The sequence below is a fragment of the Amblyomma maculatum genome, chromosome 11 (assembly GCF_055883805.1).
Source record: "Amblyomma maculatum isolate TAMU_Amacu chromosome 11, ASM5588380v1, whole genome shotgun sequence".
NCBI lineage: Eukaryota > Metazoa > Arthropoda > Arachnida > Ixodida > Ixodidae > Amblyomma > Amblyomma maculatum.
Genome location: NC_139354.1, coordinates 124,534,104 through 124,559,333, shown reverse-complemented (window position 1 = coordinate 124,559,333; position 25,230 = coordinate 124,534,104). Strand labels below are relative to the sequence as shown.

Below are 25,230 nucleotides of genomic sequence, written 5' to 3'. Positions count from 1 at the left end.
AATTGCTAATTTCTCCTATTGGGGTGCGCACGAAAGAGCGTTAAGCAGGAAGCGTTGTCGGAAGTTGTGTGGTGCGGCTACCGAGGGTCCTAATTGTTTACCACTCAGCATTGGTCTACACATAAAGCCCCCATTCTCTGGACACAGTGATACCACTCGCTGCTTTGCGTGGGTGTGCGTTGTACGCGGTGTCACACACTACACATACACATATCTGCCCTAGTAAAACTCTATTGTAAAAACAAAAAAACTAAGCATATAATCATATTTATTTTTCAGGACATGGATGCACCGCCAGTTTCCAAACGCGAAGAAAAGCTGATAACAACTGCTACTAGTTGACTGAGCAGTTATTTGTTAGGACAGTAATGTTTTCTTCGTTACATTCTTTATTCACGAAACATTCGTGCAGCTGTTGTCGAAGATATGGATGTAGTATATAATAACACCACAAATATGAGGCATTGTTTTCGAACGTGCCAGACACCAAACTAGCCAGCGGTATCATGAATATTAAAAAAAAGGCAGAATGCATGCGCATTGTATACTTATCTGCAAAATGTCTCGAGTCACCTGCTGCTTTCGTGGATCCACATCTCTTGTATAAACAATAGGGCGATGAATCAAGATTCAACACAAGTCCTTCTGATGCGATCCCCGAAAACCCGTGAACAAAGAGAAACAGAGAAAAATAGATTAGGCGCTCTCCAGGTCTTATTTTAAGCTTTGAGGGAGATCATATAGAAACGTTTTGCTTGACGATACATATTTTTATTCAGTCCAGAACGTAGTAAATGTGCATGATAGGTGCGGGAGTGATTCGAAGGATGAAAGTATTGCATTTACATCTATTCTTACACAGTATCCTCAGCGGTAAGACTGTTTTCAGCACAATTGGCATTTCTTGTGTGGCAATTGTGAATCCGTTTTAATGTATTTGCTGTTTCTTAACCAAGTGTTTCAAGGTTGGCATCGCGTCACGAGGTTCTAGGGCATTCCGATTGCCTCGAAACACGTTCCTACGAATATATATTTATTACGTCATGTTTTGGTTTTAGTTGTTTCAAAACTAAAATTCATATTAGCGGTATTGCTCGATGGAAATTTTAGTAACTTCCCCATTTTTTACTCAAATGGTTCCGATAGCTCAGTGGCAACTTATCTTGAGTGAAGCTCCGAGGTCCCAGGTCGAATTCCTTCTTCATCGTGCCTGCCTGATCTTGTTGAATGCTAAGTAAAAAGAAGACTACGTTGGGCAACGCATGTTAAAGCTGGAGAAACAGGGGATATCAAAAATATTCTGTTTACTCTACGGCAGTGCTAAGTTGACTCGTGTGCATCATTTTCGTGCGAATTAGGTGTGGCGAGACTAATATGTTTTTCTATTCAGTTCTTGGTAAATTTTGTGCCGAGAACATGTGTAAAAATGGCGGTAGTGCTTATTATATGCAAGAAAGAATAAGGTATTTGCTATACGTTTGTACAATTTTTCGGCCGTCCACAGACATGCGTCGTGGTAAATGCCACAGAAGCATATTGATTTTTAAAGCATGGGTTATTTTCTTCACAGAAAATAAAAACGGATTTTTAAGTCCTCAAGAAATGAATACCTAGTCCTATTCAGGTTCATGAACGCAAGCGGGAGAAACATGGTTCCTATTTCGTTTAATTGGAGCGAACGTAAAACTCAAATTTTGCTTCTAACAAAATATACATTTCTTGCCTAGCGAACATATTTAGCAAAAAAAACTAACGCGACCGTGTGCTGTGCTATATGTCAGTACGCGTTAAGGAAGCTGTGGATGTCAAAATTTTTGGATTATGTCATTGTTGCGTCTCTCTTAACCCGAGTGGCTTTGGGATCTTAAATCCCATAAATTAAACCAACCTTATTATGATCACCTGACATTGCCAGGATTCACTGCAGTTTTCTCTAAACTGATTCTTTAAAGTCGAGCGCATCATCTTTCCTATTTGTTGTTTGTTTTCTGTGATTACAGTATTGAATATCGCATTTCTTTAGGCAAGAGGAACACGCTGTTTACGTTTTAACAAGTATGTTTTGTGGCGCTATGCAGTCTTTATTTCTCAAAACGTATGTCCTGTGTGCAAGGTAAAATAACGGATAATTCAGCAAAATGGCCCTGTCGTGTGAACCATCTGAGTGGGTCTCAGAGGCGTGTTTTTCTCTGCACTTTATTCTTACTCCTAAGGCTCTCATCACTTAAGCATACTTACCTAAAATTCCCTTCACAGTGTACACGCAGTAGTTGCATATCCTCATGAAAACTGAACACACTCAGACGCGATAAAATTCAGGCTAAATCCTAAATACTCGGTTTACAGGTACCTCTGGGTAAAAATAGGTCCTAGGTGTTTATTTATTTACTTTGTACAAACTGCTAGACTCCTTGCAGAGGATTCTGGACGGTTGGGGAATAGAATACGAGCATAGCACTGCCGAAACATTTACCATCCACAATTGTCTATCATTATGTATTTCTGTATGGCAGAGTGGATCAAGAAGTCGAAAAACAAAGGATATGACACAATGCAATCACCTTGAAGGCACATGTTTCACAGTAATTGTGCAGTGGTAAGATTAAACATATATAGAGTATTCAAGGAACAGTTTCAACTGTGAAATGAAGCTATCTAGTGATGAAAAATTAATGCTTCATAAGCTAAAGCATTTTATTCACGTACAGCTGAGGAAAAAAGAGAACATAAATGTATCGCTGTAGTTACTTATTCGACTAAAGGCTTGGAACATTGCATTCTTTCTTTTCTATTTGTTGAGAGCGGAAATTATCTCTAACAGCCTGTTTTAAGACCACCACTGAAAACAAAATATATAAACTTCAGGCGTGTATGCTTTGCTCGGGTACAAATACTGTTTAGACAAGCCTGCCTAAGAGGTCGAGAGCGAGAGACAAGTGGGCGATTCCAGTTGTAGACAAATCTGCTGGCCTTAGGATGGATGCTTTCAAGTTCGGTAATAAATTTTTGTATATGGAAACCATCATATAACTGATCGTACAAGAGATGTGTATGGAAGGAGTTTAGTTTCTGGCGAGCCGAAGCCTAAGACATGTCTTTCCGAACAGAAAAAACAAAAACAAAAAATGCTTGGGATGAACATTAGCAACATTCTTGTCCCATTTTAAGCCGATTGATATGATTATAACTAAATACTTAATTTCACTGACAACATTCACTGCTCGATCTTCATTTCTTTAGGTAAATATCAACGATTTCATTCTCTTGGTAGAGTAATCGCTACTGTTTTGTATAAATTAAAAGCCATCTGCCATTGGTCGCACCAGTTCGATGTCATTTCTAGCGCATTATATATTATGAGTTGATCTTGTTTAATAATGATTTGTATGTAATGCAATCATCTGAAAACATAAAAAGTAGCGTACTGTAGCCGTATGGCTGCGCTTGGGTGGATGCCACTGAGTAATTACTCCCTTATTATAAGTAGCGTCAAGGCCGTTATTTATGTAATTATTAAAATTAAGAAAAGCATCGATGCTATGAGTGTGCCATGCGGGACTCTAGATATTACATTCGTGCAATTTGATGAGCATCTTTCAAACTTGGCAAATGTTTTGCGATCAGACGAAAGGCTGCTATCCAGAATGTTTTTTTCTTAGTTTTGAACACATTTCGACTTCCTAGTTTTGCACAGCATGGGATACAAGGTCAAAGGCTTTTAAATTGTTCAGAAACATCTTATCACTTTGGCCGCGTAAGTGAACTGTCGCTGCTAAGTCGTCTAAGGTTCCATGAATTTCTGATGTTTTGGACACCCCCATTCTGAAGCCATGGTGATTTTTAAACAGCAATTATTCCTGTTCAATTTACGTTGCATTGCGCTTGAGAAAAACATTCTTTAGTATCTCTAATAGTGCACATTTACAGAAACTCGGCGGCAGCTTTCATGGTTATGAATGTCTCCAAGCTTATCCGTTGGAATCGCGTATTGAATTTTCAGTTTTTCACCTACGTCTCTGGCATCTGCAAATTTATTGTAGAGAAGAAGGATATAATTCTATATCCATTAATCTTAACTTACAATTCATTGAATAGATGTGGGATATTATCAGGACCAGTAGATAATGTAACTTAAATGTTCATCACTACAAACAGAATGTCTTTTTCTGACAAAAAATATTTTCCTATCTGCCCAAAATATCAAACTTGCAGTAACAGTTAAGAGTATCTGCGCCTGCGTCTAGTGGGTGTAACATCGTGCTAACAACGCAGCTTTTCTCATGAGCGGTATCTTGCACCGAATTGGTGCAACGCCATCTTCATCTGGAAGACGCCGGCAGAATATATTATCGTTGATGAAAATAACAACGCCTCGGCCGCCTGTAGTTCCTTTTTTACGAGTAATTAGCAATCATGGGGGAAAGATAATATGTCTAGAACTATAAGCAGACAAACACGTTTCAGTGAGTGTAATAATGTCCGGATGGTGTTCGAAAATAAATGCCTCCAAATCAGTCGCTCTTAGGGAAATACTGTTGCCATCTATGTTTGCTACGACTAATGTTTTCTTTTTCTCAGGATGTGTCATTTTTTGCTTTGGCTGACAGGATTTTTTCGTTACTGGTACCCCTTCGGTTTTACTTTTATTCCAAAGAAATGCATGGTTCACCTTGATCTTGCCGTGCTTCAGTGAAACCTTTTCTCTATTGTCTCGATTCTCGATTTTGCTTGCGCATCTCCCACAAAGTTTTATTTATGTTCCTCAGCCTCAGCGGAACATCTTCCGGAACCGATATCGCAAATTACTTTAGCTTCCGACAGTTAGTTATGATGTGTACGTTGTAACCGTAATCAAGCATTTTATAAATTACTGGGCAGATTGTTTTGCTTTCGTGCTTTGCACCTACATGACGTATTCTTTCTGCAGCAGTGATAGTTACACCAAATTAAGCATTTATTACATCTTCGTTCACATATTTTTTAATACCAGTAAACCTTTCATCCTCTTCTTCTGTCAGGTCATGAAATATTAGGTACGATCACCTGCTTCGATTCTCGAGGTGTATACCTGTCGTGTGAGGTGACACATTCTACGTTAAAAATTATCTACCACTTTGTCATCGAGATATGTCCTTTTTCAAGTTGAGCGAGTGTATCAAGCTTCATTTTATTAGCAACCAATAGCTCATTGATTGGTTTGTTGTCGCTTTATTGAAACAACGTCTCGAGCCAAATTCGTATTTCACCTATCGCATCCTCAATGTCAGGACCTAGTTTGCTCTCGAGGTTGCCGGCAAGCACGAAACACATTTCCCATGGGCCCAGCAGCACCCCCATGAACACGTCATAACTATGTTAATATGAAGGACATTTGTTGCCAGAAGTAAAAAATAAACGAAAGCATTCGTGATCTACATGTCTGTTGCGGCGCGACCGTGCCTAATGGCTGGTTCCAGCACGCTCCGCGCAAGCTCTGCTCTTGCATTTCAAACTTGAGCGGAGGATTTACCCACCCCCGGACAAGCAATTGGTGAAGGCGCAGGCATGCATCTGGCGACGATTGCAGATTAGATGTTTCTTCAACCGATACGTGTTGAGCAAAATCTACCCGGACATTCAGCTGGAGTGCAAATCGTGTCAGGAATTGGCAGCATATGACCACATATTATGGAGCTACAGCATAGCACCGCCACCGGCGGATATTATGAGTGATCCTTCCCTCGAGCAGTGGGAGGCCGTGTTGGCCAGCTCAGACCCAGTCGTCCAGACCAGGGCCATGGAGTGGGCCACCCAGGTCACCGTCAGCCATGGGTTGATAGCCATCTAACACGGAATCGTCCACAACATGTTCTCTGAGGAAAATAAAGTTTTTCCATCTATCTGCTCTCGCACGTGCGGTGATGAGTCTCTTGGCTGCCAAATCAGGCACGGAACTACTCATGTTCCATGCGCCATTGAACTGGCGTATTCCATCCCACTTTTGCTGTGGTAAGGCGTACATCGGGCAGACTGGCCGCTGTATTAATGAGCGACTCAGGGAGCATGCTCTAATTGTTAAGAAATATCAGAGAGGTGTTGATCTCGTGTCCCATATTCTTACTTGTAAGTGTGCGCCCCGATTTGATGAGACGACGATTCTTGACAGAAGAAAAAATGAGCACGCGAGGTTGGCACTTGAAGCCTTTCATATCAAGAAAAAAGGTGAACACTGTATAAGCGATACTTCATCTCTTTGTACGAAGTCGAATATAAGCTCCTGTGAGCGCGACGTTATTAACGTGGATCAAATGACTTGCCAGATCTTTGTCTGCTGGTACAAGTGCGGTCTCAGGTCATATATGCGTTGTTGCTAAAAAGAATAAAGTAGTTGTTAGCGCCTGTACTTGTGTTCTCTTCTTCTCTGTGAATAGTCTTCCGTTTGCGCTCTTCAGTTCCGTAGAAAATCATGAACTAACTAGGCCCAACCAAAGTTTTATTGCAGCTCCTCTTTAGGTTTACGTCCAGTCGGTGTCGCTGTGGATGCCATAGTGTCGCCGAGTGGGCCGTGAACGATGCAATTCAGTAGAACTGGTAAAGGGTTTAGGCAAAGATTATTTAACAATGGTAACACAGGGGCCAATCGGTTAATATTTGGAGGAATTATGCGCTACTAACTAGTCTAGGGGACGAATGTGTAGTGCGTTGTCCCTAATTCATCCCCTAGTCTAACGAAGATCATCTGTAGTGACAGTAAAGCAGTCAGTAGAGCGCTCGGTTGGAGGAGACGAAGGGATTTCGATGGTAAAACTGGAACCAAGTAGTCTGGTGCCCGAACTCAGCAGGCAGGAAAAGCTTGAAGTAAAAAGCAAAATGATACGTGACCCACGTGCCTGTAGCTGCGTCACTATGCCCAGTGCAATTTAAATTCCGCCCTAAAGGTACGACAAGATAGTGGCCTGTAGTCATATTCGATTGTTTCCCACTGAAAAATATCATGAATGCGCACAGCTTCCAATGCCAAAACTGACTCCGAAGAGAGAATGCTGAAGCTGCAATAAACAATAGTGCAGCTTCCGCAATGAAAACATATTGTCGGTTTTTAGCCAGCCTTTCTAGGGGCAGCCACGCGAACATGAGCGCTAATGTTTTTCCGATCGCCGCTGCAAGCCAGATCTATTTGAACATTAAAAAAGATACAAAAAGACAGAATATTTTTACATACTCTTCGAAATACAAGCACCTCTTTGTCTAGAAATGATCTAGTTATACATATATTCTAACTCAATGGGTTACATTCCTAATTGACGTTTTACCGCCGTGACCACATGGTCTGCGTACACATCGTACCATTTCTGCCGGTATCGTTGATGTGCTAATTCGTCGCTTATTGAGGGGCGCATATATATATAGCTACACGAGTCACACGGGCGAGTGCCAACTGAAATTCAGTAATCATTTTTGTAGAATTAAAGCCAATAGCGTAGCACATATATTCTCTCAAACATGTGGCCCATGCAAAACTTTCCTATATTAAGCTATAGAAAATCCTTTGCATGGTCAGCTACAGATATTAGGCCCAAAAAGCTATAGCCGTTTCTATGGTAGTCTTTAGGCTTTTCTATAGTCTATTCTATAGAAGTCTTTAACCTATCCTATAGACTTATGGCTCCCTATGTACTGCAGTCTTTAGCGTTTTCTATGGTCGCATACAAACGTTTATGGCCAGCTATAGAAAATCCGGTGTATCGTCGGCTATAGATATTAAGCCCAAAAAGCTATAGCCTGCTACAGAAGTCTATAACCTATCGACTAATTCTAGTGTCCTAATATAAGCATTTGCAGTCTTTAGCATTTTCTATGGTCAGCTATAGAATATTCGCGCGCGGGCGTGTGTGTACGTGCGTGTGTGTGTTTGTGTATGCGCAAGCGTGCATGTGTATCATGATCTATATTTTCGGAAGTTTATTTTCAATTCGATGAATAAATAACTGAAAATTGGCCAGCAGTCCCCACGACTAAAACCGTCATGAGTCGGAGGTACTCACTGCAGACGGCGACAGTGCTCCCACCAGTTATACCAAGATTGTGACGTAGTCCATTTATGGTACAGCGTTGTAGTTGATGACATACGGTTTCTGGTTGCATACAGCACAAAACTCTTAATCAAGCTATAGTACAAACCGCACGAGGTATTCGAACCGACAATATATGTACTTTCATATAAGGGTTTACGCCGGCTAGTCTGTAGCTTTTGGTACATACAATATTCTACAGCCAGCTAAAACTGGTTATATGACTTGCAGTCTGTAGCTTTAGAGGCATTGACATTTCTATAGACGGCTAAAGGTAACTGTATGACTACTAGTCTATAGCTTCAGGAGTATACACTTTTCTATAGCCAGCTAAAGCAACTTATATGGCTATCAGTCTGTAGCTTTAGAGCCATTTAAATTTCTATAGACAGGTAAAGATCACTGTATGACTAATATTATATACCTTTAGGAGCATACGCTGGTCCATAGCTAGCTAAACAGCGTATATGGCTTGTAGTCTGTAGCTTTAGAGACATTCACATTTCTATAGACAGATAAAGGTAACTGTATGACTAGTATTCTGTATGTTCAGGAACATAAACTTTTCTATAACCAGCTAAATCAGCTTATATGGCTTGTAGTTTGTAGCTTTAGAGACATTCAAATTTCTATATGCAGCTAAAGATATCGGTATTAGTGATATTCTATAGCTTGCTAAAACTGATTCTATTGCTTACAGTCTGTAGCTTTAGAGGCATTCAAATTACTATAGACAGCTAAGGATAACTGAATCCCTAATAATCTATAGCTCCAGGAGCATAAACTTTTCTATAACTTGCTAACTGATTCTATGGCTAGCAGTCTGTAGCTTTAAGCCATTCAAATTTCTGTAGACAGCTAAAATTAATTTTATGTCTAATAGTCGATAGCTTCATGGACATATGGTTATTTATAGTTATCTAAAGAGATTTTGTATGGTCCAGAAGCTATAGACAAAGTGGTACAGAATTTTCTATAGCTGCCTATAAATATCTCAATCGCACTTTATAGCCGACTATAAAAGTCTATAGATAGACATAGCTGACCATAAACTTTTCCATTGAAGTACATAGACCATTTTTGTATGGGGAGCCCTTTACCTAAGTTTACCAGCCACTTATCATTTTTATCGTCATAGTGAATATTCGCCAGTGAGGGCGGTTAATTTAAACGATTTCGATGTTTCATTTAGGCGTTGAATATTGGTGCAAAACAACAACTTTCCAATTTGTCCTCATTATTTAAGGTTTATTTACAGTACATTGTCCCAAACGCTTCAGTGAGCTGTATTTTCAGAGTCTACAAATTCGTTTATTTGATTGAAGGCAGCAAAGTGAAACGAATCGGGCTTATCTTATTAATATATCAGAGTTGAAAGTGGCGCACACTTCAGCTGCGACAGCGATTTCTTTGCGGTTCGTGTTGAGAATACTCTCATGCACTTTTGGAAAGGCTTATTCAATAGTTCCTTAATTTTTGTTTATACTACTTCGCAGAGAATAATTACCAGACAGTCGTACACTACACATTCATGTACAGACTGTCTCATTTGGACACCCATATTACATAGTTTTTGCAGCGCGTAGCCGGGCAAGGACAAAGATGGAGGAACAGGTAAGACGCACACGCGCTGTACTGGAACTTTATTTTGGTAATCAGTCAACCATGCCATATAACCACAGAGAAACGCCCACAAAAGGGACAAAATCTGAACATGTTGCACCGGTTTGGTTTTTTGTTGCACCGGATTTTTCCACGTGTTTAGATTTTATTCCTCTTGTGGGCGTTTCTATGTGGTATATATGACATGGTTGGCTGATTACCAAAATAACGTCAACCATGTCATATATACCACAGAAAAAAGCCCACAAAATGAACAAAATCTAAACATGTTGCACCGGTTTGTTTTTCTGTTGCACCGGATTTTCATCACGTGTTTAGATTTTGTTCCTCTTGTGGGCGTTTCTATGTGGTATATCTGATATGGTTGGCTGATTACCAAAATAAAGTTGCAGTTCAGCGCCTGTGCGTCTTACCTGTTCCTCCGTCTTTGTACTGTCCGGCTACGCGCTGCAAAACCTATGGAAAACAAACTAGATCGACAGTTTCTCCTCTTCCACCCATAATACCCCGCTAAAACCAAGCCGCTCGAACATGCTTCTTGGCGCGCCCTAGGAGAAGCGTGTAATTAATCCCCCAATGAATTTGCAAGATTGTATTTCCATCTCAGCTTCATTCTCAATGGAGTAACCCATGTGGGCAGCGCCTGATAGGAGATCGACAAACCAATCAGTAAAAGGTGACATTTTCTGCCAACAACGACCTGCCCAAGTCATGCCCAGGATGTTTCGCTAGGTACGCCAAAAATGTAGATAGCTCCTGACGTTCTGCATAATTGTCCCACTAACGCTACTGCGTTAAGCATATTGCTTTCTGAGTAAGGTTTTTCCAATCATAGGTGGGCACAGTTATACACTAGGTCAATAATTTTGCACGCATTCGCACTCATGCATCGAGCAGTGGTGAGTGTGTGAGAAAATGTGAGTGTGAATCCGACTGAGTGGTTGTGGTTGCCAGTGGGCATGGGTCTGAGTGCGAGTAAGCGGATGTGATTGTGAGTGAACATGAGTGTGCGAGTGAGTGTGTGGTTTGAGTGGACATGAGTTAATGGTATTGGGTGTGAGTCGACATGAATTTAAGAATGAGTGACTTGTGAATATGAGTGGGAATGAGTGCGAGAGCCAGTGAATTGTTAAAAGTGTTAATGGACGGGATTGGACGCGAGTGGATGTGAGTTAGTACTTTATACTAATGTAACCGTAAAACAAGCTCGGAAATGCTCAAACTACTCATAAGGACTATTGAAACTGCTATTTGTAAGCAGATTCTTAAAAATACTGCTTACAAGTCACACGTAAGGCCTCAACTGGAATATGCCTCTGCAGTCTGGGATCCCCATCACCCGTATCTGACTGATAAATTAGAAGCTGTAGAAAACCGCGCAGTCAGATTTATATACTCAGAGTTATATAACAGATAAAGAAACACATACACCTTGAACCACTACAGGTGAGTCAGAAGCAAAGGCTCAAACTTCTGCGCGCAATATACAGCGACACAACAGGCATTGATAAGAAATAGTAGCTCAAAACACCCCACAATAATTTTAAATAGACAGACCAGAGTTTTAAAATTTTAAATCGCATGTAAAACAGATTACACAAAGAACTCATTTTTTCCACATACTATTTTTGAATGGAACATGTTGCAAGCTGATGTGAGTGTACACCGAGATCTATTTTTATGGCTAACCAATCATTTTATTTCTCTCGCTCGCTTGACGATATAGAGAAACCCATGATATTGAACACAAGATATTGAACATTGATATCTTAAGTATCAGCAAGCTCAAGTGGACCGGAATGGGAGAATTTATCTCCGGCGACCATTATGTCTTTTATTGTGGGCACGAATCCAAGAGAAGGAATGGGGTCGCTCTCATAGTAAACAGAAGAATGGGCAAAGCAGTGCTAGGGTATAACCCCAAAAACGACCGAATGATTTCACTTCGGATCCAAGGTCACCCTTTCAACATAACAGTTATCCAAGTCTATGCACCGACCACTACTGCTGAAGAAGCTGACGTTGAGAGATTTTATGCGGCCCTACAATGCCTTTTAGACTGCACCCCATCATCAGACGTCGTTTTTCTCATAGGAGATTGGAATGCTAAGGTAGGGAGTGAAGAAATATCTGGAATTACAGGCAAGTTCAGTCTTGGTGAGTCAAATGAAGCTGGGCAGAGGCTAGTAGAGTTTTGTCAAGAAAACAACCTTACATAGCGAATACTCATTTTCAACAGCACAAGAGGCGCCTGTACACATGGACTTCACCGGACGGTCTGTACAGGAATCAGATCGATTATATTATTTGCCGGCAGAGATGGAGAAGCGCTATACAAGCAATAAAAACAAGGCCTGGGGCCGATTGTGGCACCGATCATCAGCTTCTTGTTGCCAAGATTAAGCTTCGATTGAGGAAAACGCAGAAAACTAGAAGGCCTTTCAGGTATAATCTGGATCAAGTTCCATTAGAATATGCTGTGGAAGTGAGGAATCGATTTCAAGAATCAGATCTAGAAGACAAAGAGCCCGAAGAGATGTAGTCTGATGTTCGTGATATAATACAAGAAGTTTCTACTAAGGTAGTTCCAAAGCTAACGAAATGCAAGAAAGCAAGCTGGTTATCTGAAGAGGCTTTGCAAATAGCTGAGGAAAGGAGGATGGCAAAAGTTATGGGGGAAAGAGAAAGATACAAGGTTCTCAATGCGGATTTTCAGAAAATAGCAAGGAGAGATAAGAATGCCTTCCTGAACATACAGTGCCAAGCAGTTGAGGACAACAGCCAATTAAGGAACACAAGAGCTCTGTATAAGACAATCAAAGGTATCAAAGGAAGCTTCTGTGCTAAGATGGGCGTGATAAAGGACAAACGAGGCGAGGACCTCACTGAAGCCGCAGAGATAAAGAAAAGGTGGCAGGAATACACAGAACAACTGTACAAGAAGGACACGAATGTGCAAACCCAACATAAGACAGTTGTGATAAGTGATCTCTAGCCGGGCATCCTGAAGAGTGAAGTTGAATGGGACTTAGCCAGCCTTGCTAAGAACAAAGCTAGCGGAATCGGTAGCATTCCAGCTGAGTTGATTCAAAGCCTCAACCATGACGCTGTTAACATTCTGCATACATTATCTCATAAGATTTGGACAACCCTGCAGTGGCCACAGGATTGGAGGAGGTCAGTTTACATCCCCATTCCAAAGAAAGGCAGTGCCAAGGATTGTTACAACTACCGCACGATCGCGCTTATTTCGCATGCTAGCAAGGTGATGTTGAAAATCCTCCAAGGTAGGCTGCAGCAGTATGTGCATCGGGAGCTTCCGGACGTGCAAGCTGGGTTTCGCAAGGGCAGAGGAACTAGAGACCAAGTTGCCAACCTTCGCTGGATCATGGAAAAAGCAAGAGAGTTCCAGAAACACATCTACTTCTGTTTATTGATTATGCGAAAGCGTTTGACTGCTTAGATCACAGCAGATTGTGGCAAGCTCTCCAAGAGATGGGAGTTCCAATTCACCTCATCTGTCTCCTCAGGAACCTGTATGAAGGGCAAGAGGTCACAGTCAGAACTGGGCATGATCTTACTGATTGGTTTCCGATTGAGAAAGGAGTGAGGCAAGGCTGCAGACTGTCGCCCTGCCTATTTAACCTATATGCAGAGTGCATCATGAGGAAGGCCGGTCTGGACGAGTTTTCAGCTGGAGTGAAGATTGCTGGAAAACGTATCAACAACCTTAGATATATGCGGATGATACCACTTTAATGGCAGAAAATGAAGCGGAACTCAAGAGACTTCTGATGCGCGTACAAGAAGAGAGTAAGAAGTTTGGGCTTAAACTGAACATTAAAAAGACAAAGATCATGGCGTCTTGCCCTATCAAGTCCTGGAGCATCAAGGGACAAGAAGTGGAAGCTGTGACAGATGTTCTCTTCTTGGGCTCCAAGATTACCTCGGAAGGAGACTGCAGCCATGAAATTAGGAGACGCCTGCTTCTGGGAAAGAGAGCCGTGGTTAGCCTTGACCGCCTAGTAAAGAGCAGAGACATTAGTCTGCCAGCCATCATCATCATCATCATCATCAGCCTGATTATACCCACTGCAGGGGGAAGGCCTCTCCGATATTTCTCCACTTAACCCGGTTCTGTGCTAGCTGCATCCACTTGAACCCTGCGAACTTCTTAATCTCATCCGCCCACCTAACTTTCTGCCGCCCCCTGCTACGCTTTCCTTCCCTTGGAATCCAGTTTGTTACCCTCAGCGACCATCGGTTATCCTCTCTTCGCACTACATGCACTGCCCTTGTCCATTTCTTCTTCTTCTTCGTCTGCCAGCCAAGATCCGTATAACTCGTGCTACGGTATTTCCAGTTGTGATGTATGTATGCGAGAGTTGGACTGTGAAAAAGGCTGAACGCCGAAGAATTGACGCGTTTGAATTGTGGTGCTGGCGAAGACTCTTGAGAGTTCCTTGGACTGCCAGAAGATAAAATCTGTCAATATTGTCGACCATAAACCGTGACTGCTCATTGGAGGGTCAATTTCTAAAGTTAAAGCTCCGCTACTTTGGTCATCTGATGAGAAGAGAGGAGTCGCTGGAGAAAGATTTGAGGTTGGGAAAGGTTGAGGGTTGCCGGAGAAGGGCTAGGCAGCGAACGCGATGGTTAGATGGCATCCTCGAGGCACTGCAGATGAAGTTATGTGATGTTAGGAATGATAGTGAGAGACCGGAAAGCGGGGAGTGACATGGTCAATAGGGTCACGAAGAGTCGGACACGACTGAACGACTGAACTGAAGGGAACTGAATGATTTTATTTCACTTCTCCTTCAAACCATTGTTTGTCGACCGAATGCACTGTTGCTCCTCATGCATGTTTTTTCACCTTGATTCATTACTCCTTTATCTACCCCCCCCCCTTTTTTCTTTCTCTTGTGTGATTTCTTGTTTATCTGCTGGTCACTTTAAGCCTATAATGCTCCCCTGCTATATTGCTTCGGCGCTGCGGTGTTAATGAGTTGATGTGAGTGCTAGCAGTTTTGAGTTGAGCACAATCAGCATACCGAGTGTTCCTAATTTATTGAGCGTCACCCATAGGCGTTCAGACTTAAGCTCCGAGCAAGTGACCGATGTTTCAACTGCGATAAGTGACTGTCTGTATTAAAGCATTGTGGAATGTAGGCCACTCAATTGTTATAATGAGCCTTTATCCTCTGCTTCGCCAGGTGTGTTTTATATCGAATACACGCCCTGCACATTATTCGACTAAATTATTTATGAACCAAACTTTTCTAAACTAGTTTGGCTTTCCTTATTGGTTGTGGCCTCCCAATTCATCTCTGACTTAGAGGGACGCTGTTGTCGACGACTGAAAAAAGGTCGGCCATCTGGTGTTTATTCCATGTGGCTGGACTGAGAGCAACTGCCTGCTGAATTTTGCCTTGTCTTTGTGGAACAGCTCCATACAAACAGAAGCTAGATATTGTGGTAAAATAGGACAAATATGTACACTAGCCCTTATCCCGTGTGGGGCAAAAGGGGATTGATACGATAACAGGTGCGTACGTCGAGAGGTAATGCAATCATTAACACGCAAAGCCTCTTGCGCCACTGGAGTTGCTCAGTATACTGGCTACTCGAGAACTGAGTTCCAAGACAATAGTCCAACTGCGGCCGGAGCAGCGCTGTCAATATGAAGGTTAAGTGAAACATGGCTATGCATTATGTGATGCCCTTGCACTTTTGAAAAGCCCAGGTGATCGAGATCACGGGGTTCATTAGCTCCCCGCCCTTGAAAGCATATCTTTTCTCAGCATTAAGCCTTATAAATACCTGTGTAAATACACTGGGCTCATACATAGCTATCCGTTGACAGATTGCATCTCGCTACGAAGACCAATGCTTTTAGTAAAAGTATTCGCTTCTATTTTTAGCCTGCATCATATGCGAAAAAGATGTATGGAACTCAGCTGGACCTATGTGTGACAGAGGCCGGATCCCGGTAAGGGAATAACCTGTCAGTAGAACGAGATTTTTATGTGCTCATGAAAAACTGTTCACAATTGCTAGAACATTAAGAAATTAGTTTCAAAATCAAGACAAGGTACTAGCAATTATTCTGAAGATACTTTAACATTGCAATTATAGCCAGCACATACTAACACCTGCACATTGATCTAAATTGTTATTCTGCTACTCTGGTTTTCTAAACAAAAAGACATCCTATCTCCTTCCAGAAGGTTATGGGCCTTCTAGTATATACGCTTAGGTCTATTTTTTGTAAAAAAAGGGAGAATGTTTAAAGAAGAAAAATGGCATTAAAATAAATAAATGTATTTTGCATATTGATAATACCGCGAGTTTTAGAGATAATTTAACTGATCAAAATTGCCAAAATAAATAATGTTATGAAACCTGAAAAAGCATATCAATATATATCATGAAACATCAATTTAGCCTTTCTAGCCACGTTTTTTTTAAATTAACGTTTATGTGCTGTTTCAGTCAAGTGTGTACACTTGCAAGTATATTTGTCTTCGAAGCAAAGGCTCCTATTATGTACCATACCCAGATGGAACACAGTGCTCGGTGAGTTTTGCTTTCTAATATATTGATTTGCCGATTTTACTGTTTCAATATATGATTCCTCCTCCTTGCTTAGTGGCGGCAATGAAAAACGAAAAAAAGTTATTTTAATTACCCGCGTAACACAGGCGCTTATTCAGCTCTCTCTAATATACTGAGTCCATTATGCGACACTAGTCGACGCCGTAGAGCGCAAACATAACATGTAGATACTATTGTCGAGAAAGATGCATCGGTATGTATCCCGAAGATTCCGGCCACTCGCGTGTATTTCTACATTGTTCCAGGTCATGCTACTAGCAAGGTCATGCATGCAAGTGGATGCAGCTAGCACAGAACCGGGTTAATTGGAGAAATATGGGAGAGGCCTTCGCCCTGCAGTGGGTATAGTCAGGCTGATGATGATGATGATGATAATGCTAGTACCTAGATCTTTCCTCGCCGCCTCTAAATCCACGCTGGCAAGTAAACGGGCATTCTTTATTAGACGACCACCGAGAACAACACCTGGGACGCGATTTCACCGTACATCATCTTCGCTTATAATGGGTCAGAAGACCACTAAGTCGACCACGTTCAGCCTTGTGTACGGCGGGGAACCCACGACGATGCTCGACACAATGCTGCCACACCTAACCTACGAGGAGAACCTGGACGTCGCTGCCTACCTTCAACGTGCAGAGGAAGCCCGAAGACTCGCCCGAATGCACAATAAAGATCAGCAACAAACCAACGCCCGGCATTACAACTTATCACGACGCGATGCTGCGTACAAGCCGGGAGATCAAGTCTGGGTTTAAACGCCGATTCGCCGCCGTGGTCTGAGCGAAAAGCTTTACGCCGGTACTTTTGCAAGTACAAGGTGCTTCGCCGACTAGGACAATTGAACTACGAGGTCGTTCCCGACGGCGTGACAGCATCTTAGCGGCGCAGAGTGCACAGAGAAATTGTGCATGTTGTACGCCTTAAGCCATATTACGCGCGCTAAAGGCTATTGATATTAGCTTCGCAATGTTTATGCTAATTCATGTGTCTGTTTATTTTTAAATATTGAGGCGATGTATTTAAGGGGGAGTTATGTCGCGAACTATTTAAATCTTTATTTTGTGCTTACTCGACAGCCGCTGGCATGCGGCCGTATTATTGTGATTCTAGCATGCTTATCGGTTCTCTATCCTTATTTGTTCATTTTCGTTGTTGCGAGCATGAACATATTCTAGTTGCGAGCATGTTCTTGTTGCTATCGCCGCCGCCGAATCGCTTAGTTCTTTTGCGGGCTCAAGTCAGCCCAATAAAGAGTTTCTTCGGTGCACTCACAGACTCTTCATTAGTTTTCATTCGTCTTCATTACGGGAGGAAGATGAAGTGTCGCCTGAATGAGACTTGTTTCCAGTGCGGTCCATCAGCTTCGTTTATTTCACCAACTATTTTCCACTTCACCAACGATGCAGCTTTGCTGCGTGTGCTGATAACCCACCAGCTGTTCTCCAAGTCGCACCGGTGATAGCTGTCGTCGTTCACTGAAGCTTTGACTCGGACTCATGGAATGCCTTCGTCCTTAGGCACCACGTCTCCCATCAAACGAGCTGCCCAACTGACATCTCATCAGAAACATGCCTCCAAGGAACTGTCCACTAAAGAGGGCGTCTTTCTTCTCAGCCTGGACAGTCACCATTTTTCAAGGTGGTAGTGAAGCCGCGTGAGTTCTTTGACGTTACAACTTTGTCCCATCGTCTTCTTCAACCAACCCGTTACAAAAGCCTTGGAACGACTGCATTTCAAGCCTTCGCTGTTTACCGTCCTACTAACAGTATAACTGTCTGGGTGCGCTCCCTTTCGACCTTGATCGGATCCGGGAATTGAAAAATCTGCCTACCTCTGACATACCCGACACAACCGTGTTGACAGTACAAGCTTATCTTGCATCTGGATCGCACCTTAGACGTTATGTCTTGTCTGGTGCCGACCCGGATATCGCCCCCAAAGATCTTGCGTCTTTATTGGACTGTTTTACACACAAGATGGTAGAAGCACGCAACAGGGGTAAAGGAAGTACATGTCTGGTTACCCTGCAAATGCCTCTGTATCCTGCAGCTCGTATCTCAGTTTGGGGGAATCTTGCAGCACCGCCTGTACAAACCCGGAGTGATGCTTTGTTATTGATGCTTCCGCCCGGGCCACATGAAAGCTTCCTGCCTATACCTAGCGCCCATTTCTACGAAAGACTCTGATTCCAAAGAATATCGATGTGGCTTTTGCCGTCAAGACGACCATCACGCTACGTCCAAAGACTGTCCAGTTAAGCGCCGTGCCATAGCGAAATGCCCCATGCGCTCCTAGAAACATCGCTTGAAGCCAAATTTAGAGTCACCGTATGATGCCTTGCCAACATCGAACCGTTTTTCACTGCTTCAACTTGACGAAGACAAGGCCATTGCAAAACCTGCTGTAAATTAAGGTTCCTACGCGTCACGAACGTATGATCAAGCACTGCGGCGCAGCAAAACACGCTCAGCTGGAAGATTCCAAAACTCGCAGCTCCCAGGTGAACCTACAGACTAAATTGTCGAATTGCACAAAGAACTTACAGCTCTCCAGGAGAAGATTCAACGTCTCTCCCAAAGACGAGCCTTGCTTGCACGATCGTCCATTCGCCCTTCTGATCATCCTCTTACTACGTTTCAATCACCTGCTCACAGTTCACTTGCCCCTTGTGAACCGCAAGCACCTGCCACATTGCCTCCTCTGCAACTACTCCATTTCGTGGCACAACAACTGCAACAACTCACAAAGATGCTAATTGCTAACCTTCTTCCAGCTTCCTAAGCATAGATCCAACATTAAAGACCAACAGCTATGTTTTTCAATGGAACTGCCATGGTTTCATCCACAAGGCAGGTGAGATCCATACACGACTGCACATTATTAGACTTCCTGAGTGGGCATTGCTTTTACAAGAAATAAATGATCCGCCCCCGCATTCCGGCTTCATTGCCTACTCTTGGCCGAGCATTCCAGACGGTCGATGCAGTGCTACGTCCAAGAAACCTGGCAAAGCGGCCATATATGTAGCCGACTGTTACACCTAAACTTAGGTTTTACTGGTAATATGGTCCAAAAAATGACAAGAGGTAGTGGCTGTGCTAGTTCGCCTCCCTCGAACCGATATAATTCTTGTCTCGTGCTACATACGTCAGTACAGTGGTGGAGCACCTAAAATAGAGCTGAAGTGGATTGCACACCTTCGTTACAAATACCCGGGATGTCCTATTTTGGTTGGAGGGGACTTTAATGCCCCGCATCAAACTTGGGGTTATCAGAACTGATGCTTGGGCGAGTTGGTATGCCATTTTCTGAAGAACAGCGCGACTTCGACAAGGACGGAAGGAAGACAACACGGACCATTGCAGAGATTGCGAAAGTAACGACTGCCAACCTTATTTCCAAAAAACAAAAGTGTTAAATAGGCATCGGGACTAGATAACCCGTGAAATTATTGAGGCCGCACAAATCGCATGGTCAAATGACGCCTTTGTCAGCAGCCCGTCCTTGGCGTTGTCAGCAAAGGAGCTTAGATACCTAGCTACAGGGAAGTGACGTGGTGGCATCACACGAGTTTTCAAGTGTTTAATCAAATGTGTATCGCTTCTGTGTTTTCTCTTATTGTTTGGAGCCTGATATATACATTACCACGCTCCGAGCAATAAACTTCAGTTGCAAGTCAGCGCCTGTCCGTGTTGTCTTCCTTCCGTCCTTGTCGAAGTCGCGCTGTTCTTCAGAAAATTGGAGTTATCCCTCTTCTACTTTGCGGGGAAGTGTAGTGTTGGCCGCATTTACTGATGCAGATTTTGTGCTCCTTAACTGCTAGGCACCGCAACACGACGTCAGGATAGTCCCCGTTCACCGCCTTACTCTCCAGACCTCACATGGTGGTGTGGTGCAGGTGCTGTTTCATAGGATCGAGAACTAGACTGTTGAAGTAGTGACCATTATCCATTACTTATTGTTTTAGACCCACATTGCCAGCGCTGCCGTAGATACTGCTGTTTCGTCATATCGTGGAACTTGTTCACAACGCTACTAAACAACACCCTGCTCACAACTGTGGATTCACAGGAAGTTTTGCGCACTGCACTGCAAGCTGCAACTCATTGCAGTTGGGTAGCGAAAAACAGATCACCTCCGGATCTGTACCTTCTTCGGCTATGGGCGGCTCGTCGCATGACGGAATAAGCGTTTATTAGAGTACTTACATTTTAATGCCGAGTCACACTACTCCGGCTAACAGCAGCGGCACGCAGACATGAGAAGCGCCTTTCTCGTCAGCGATGGCAGGAATATGGTGCGCATCTCTATAAGCAACGTCTACTACTCGATCAATATGGCGCCCATTCCGGTACTTGGAAATCGGCAGGCCTTCATAGCACCCCGCAGGCAATGCCTGTCTAGCATCTGGACAAACTCCTAGCCAGTTTGCATCAGTGGTGGTCAGGAATTTATTTCAGATTTCGACCACATTCCACTTCCATTCATCAGCCCAACTAATCTCCCGTCAGAAGCAGGCTCACCCACAGGCAAAGAGGACCTTGAAGGCATTAAAAACATTTCACAATGGCAGAGTTTATTGCAGCTATTGACCAAACGAAACTGTGCAAAGCTCCGGACCGGATGGCCTGACCTACTAAGTATTTAAAAATATTGAACAACCAGCTCTACAGTGGCTGCAGAGCCCCTGAATACAATTCGGACCTCTCGAGATGTCCCGACCTCTTGGAAATATGCTGAGGGGGTGGCAATCCCTACGCCTGGGAAGCCTCCCTATTGAAAAAAATCTGTATATAGGAGCTATTCATATGGGGTTATTGGACATGGGAGTTGTGGGTGTTGAGGGAGTTGTAGGAGTAAAAGAAGTAGTAGGAGTCGCAGGCTGTGTGCGTTGTCGAATGTGGTCAGCGCCCCTCGTTGTGGGGAATTTGAGGATGCAGGCTAAAAAGACGTTCAGGTAAATAAAAAAAATGCACGTAAATAAAAAAAAAATGAAAAAAAAAAATCTGGCCGCACCAGGAATCGGACCATGATCTCGTGGATTACACCATATACCAGCCCAGCACGCTAACCACTACACCACGGCGACACATGGTTTGTATGCTTATATTCGTCGTTTTATATTGCGATTTTCTGTTTCGCACTTTGCATCTTTTTCTTACGTGCGGTCGTCCTTCGACGATTGCCCTGTAAACACGCTGAACCTTTTTCTTTTCTATCAATACACATAGGCAATATCATCTATCATTCAAACGTATCAGTGTTTTGCACGTACACCTAAGAATATGCGAATATGTTACGTACTGGCTATTTTTTCGCCGTGTTAGAGCGCATTTTTCTTTCTACTACAGAGATATCTCGTACGGATCCGCTTGTCATATATATGACCTTTTAACTTCACATGCTGCCAGCGGAGCAGCGGCGGCGGTATTTTACTTCCCATCGCTCCCTTTGAATATGCAAACCCTTAAATAAGCATCGCTGTTGATATGCAGCTATCAATGAATGGTTCGGTAGGCGGCGACGTGTGTTTTGAGTTATGCTCGAACATACTTATGTTCATGTGGAAAGGCGAATTTATTCCCTGCACTTCGTATTGCAGACTCGTCATCAGTTACAGATATGAACGTGCGTCATAAGGTCGGAAGACGTGCAGCGATTGTTGATTGTAATTACCGCATTCGCTCACAGCAGCGCATGCAGAAATCGAAATGTAAAACAAACTTTCATGTTCATTTTATTCAAATTTGAAAAAAGGCTTTCTTGTTTTTAATTCTTGATTGAATTTAGCGGGGACACCGCATGCGTATATCAAACTTTGCCTTTTCAAACTTCCATAAACAAATCCTGATTAAGGAGCCCATCCAACTCCTGTATCATATGGTACACAGGACCTATTTACAACTCCGATAACTCCTAATATATATCCCACATGTGATATACAGGAGATAAAGGAGTCTGAAAAGGAGTAACAGGACCTATATGCATATCCTGCGCGTCCTCCTACTAGTCCTGAATGCGTCTTTATGGGTCCTTTATGCCCCATTTCGGCTCCTGCATACTCCCATATTATTTCTTAGAGGACCTATTAAAACCGCAAATAGGTTTTTTCAATAGGGCTCTCACTAAGTTAAGTAACCTTCGCCTAATAGCGCTTACGTCCACACTGCAAGATACTAGAACGCCTGTTAGCTGTGCGCCTGTCATGGTGGCTTGAAGGATACAACTGGTACCATCCAGCTCAGATTGACTTTCGCCCTCATTTGGGCACAGAGGATGAGTTGGAACACCTTTCATGTAAGGTACTATTAGGAGGATGATCCCGCAATATCCTTACCATTTTAACAATGGACGTCCACAAGGCTTACGACAATGTCAGCCATTCAGCGATTCTAGCCATTTTATGCTAGCTACGTCCCCCCCCCTCACAGAGTATGTAACTTTGTAAAATCATTCTTAGAAGACCTTTCTATATTCATAAGGATTGGTAAAGAACCTGTTCGACACTTCAGCGTAAAAAGGGGAGTGCCTCAAGAACCGGTGCTGGCACCAATATTATTTACCATGGCTCTCCTACCTTTGACCTGGCAGCCAGCAACCATACCGGACATATTTTATCTGATGTATGCAAACGACGTCACGGTATGGTTACTACACACGGATCTAAGCTGTCAAAAATTAGGCCTTCAGACTGCTCTTGACAAGACTTATGAGTGGTGCACGAAACTTGGCCTAGCCTTCTCAGTAGAAAAGACAAACTTTATGTCTATCACAAACCGATGGCGTAGATGCAGGCTTTTACAAGCACCATTACAGCTGTCATTGAACGGGCATCTGCTCACTACCACTTCGTCGATGCGAGTCCTTTGTGTCGAACTCGACAGTTCTGGCTCAGCAGCACCATGGGTTAGATCTACACGACAGAAGGCCGCTAGTACCCTGCATCTATTTCGGCGCATTGCCCAGAAAACAGGCGGCGCTCGCAGCAACATGGCTTAAACGTTAGTGCGTTCTGTATTACAGCCTGAGCTTGGCTATCAGACCCAATTTCAACGTCTCATATTAAGAGATTGGGACCGCTTGGAAGGAGTCAATAGAGAGGAAATGCGAGCCATCACTGGCGTCCCTCGCCTGACAGTCATTCCCATGCACACTTCAAGTGGAGGCCGAGCTGAACATCATTGATGAGCTCGTCGAGCAGCGTAGTGAAGCGCGCTACCTGAAGCTTGAAGCTATTCCAGCAGCGTCTGCATTAGCGCATTATTTTCATTCGTTTTGTACACTGCTTGAAGCAACGCCTTCGGAACCTTCATGGAATCGGCCACAGATGACAAACAACCATCCTCTACGAAAAAAGCGCTGAGTCCACCATTTTGTGCAATAATCGGAGCCCGACCATTACACGGACACTACAGGGGCGCGTCAAGCCTATGTAAACGCAAGCACTGACTATGAGATTTTACATACTACCCTCATTGGAACATTGCCTCTTGAAATGAGCCAAATGCATTCATATACAACAGAAGCAACGCACCTTCCTTCTGTAATAGCAGAGCTCTTCGCCATTCGTGACGGTTTGTCTACATTAGCAGACAGCCTATATTCTGCACCACCGACCATTTTGATCTTACAAATAAATAATACAAATAATTTTATTTAGCATAAACACTGATTACACAGTACTCGTGATGCTGCAGGGTGCTAGCAAAAAGTCTTCGGTGGCTTGACAAATGCTAGAACCCCGCTTACAGTGCAATGCAGGAGCGGACAAAAACGCAACAAAACAAGAAAAACCCATTATAAACATAACGGCGGGGTTATATATTACAAAGTACATTTAGATGATAGGGCTAACCTTAGGTGGTACAGAACTGCATGCGTTAACAATATAATGATTTCAGGACATATACTGTTGTATAGATTAGCTTAACTGGGTAATGGAGAAACTACGACCTTGTGGTAGCATGTATACATCAAGATTTGGCGGCCATAGTTAGTACGGGTATGGGGAATCTTCCAAACCTGACTGCTTCGTGTGCCATACGTTTTTTCAACTTGAGTCAGTGTCGCAAGTGTTTCAAGGAAAGGGTCCCTATTTATACGATAAGTATGATAAGGTTTTAACAGAATTGCGTTGAAGAGTTTCGGTAATGGTTTTAATCTATGGTCATGAAATATAGGTTCTGTGTGTGCGTCATTGGGTTCATTAGAAATGATTCTTACATCTTTTTTCTGTAGTCTATAGATTATGGACAGGTTTGTGTAGGTCGTTGTCCCCCATACCAAATAACCATACATATAGAATCCAGCCAAGCAGTCCGAGCATTACGAAGTATAGCTAATACCTTCGACATCATCAACAATATCTGCAATATTGCACAAGCATTTCCTTGCCATGTGCGTGTGCGGTGGGCTCCTCACACTACGCTCCGTCTCAAAGAAACTGATGATGTGTCTTGTTCCCAAAAAGTGACATATCCTCTGCCTATGTTAAAGTTGTCCGCAGGAGACCCCGTAGTGCCTGCGAAAGAATTTCTTTGCCGCTCCACGCGTGCTTTAATTCCACCTTGTGGATCAGATCTTCCCGGTGGGTTAACTCGCCCTGAGAGGGTGGCACTCAGAAGTATCCGCGTGGGTGCTGCATTAACGCCTGCTGTAAAATTTTTCTGGACCACACGGACTGCTCACCTGAACTGCCCTTCTACCCCGCCCCTGCTATGGAGGCCACACTAGACCACTTCCTAACAACTTGTCCTGGTTTTTGCGTGGCCCGTAAGGCACACCTTAGAATCCACTCTTATCACCCGACCAGACCGCTTGACACAGGAGCATGGACACATGGCCGACACCACCGAGAGCTGTTGGCATTTATTGGGGCCACAGACCTGTATCAAAATATTTAGACCCTTATGTCGAAGGGCTAACGCGCGCAATG

At 43.2% G+C, this 25,230-nt stretch overlaps 1 protein-coding gene across 2 annotated transcripts in view; it reads left to right on the top strand.

The window, feature by feature from the left end:
* Nucleotides 1-786: 786 nt before the first annotated feature.
* The window catches only part of LOC146174898 (uncharacterized), a 108,104-nt gene continuing 83,660 nt past the window's right edge, over nt 787-25,230 (top strand). For both annotated transcript variants that reach the window (XM_084583249.1, XM_084583250.1), the window contains exons 1-3: nt 787-873; nt 15,599-15,666; nt 16,170-16,253. In XM_084583249.1, the coding sequence (XP_084439375.1) occupies nt 795-873; nt 15,599-15,666; nt 16,170-16,253 (231 nt within the window). In that variant the 5' untranslated portion in view covers nt 787-794. The remainder of the gene's footprint in view (nt 874-15,598; nt 15,667-16,169; nt 16,254-25,230) is intronic.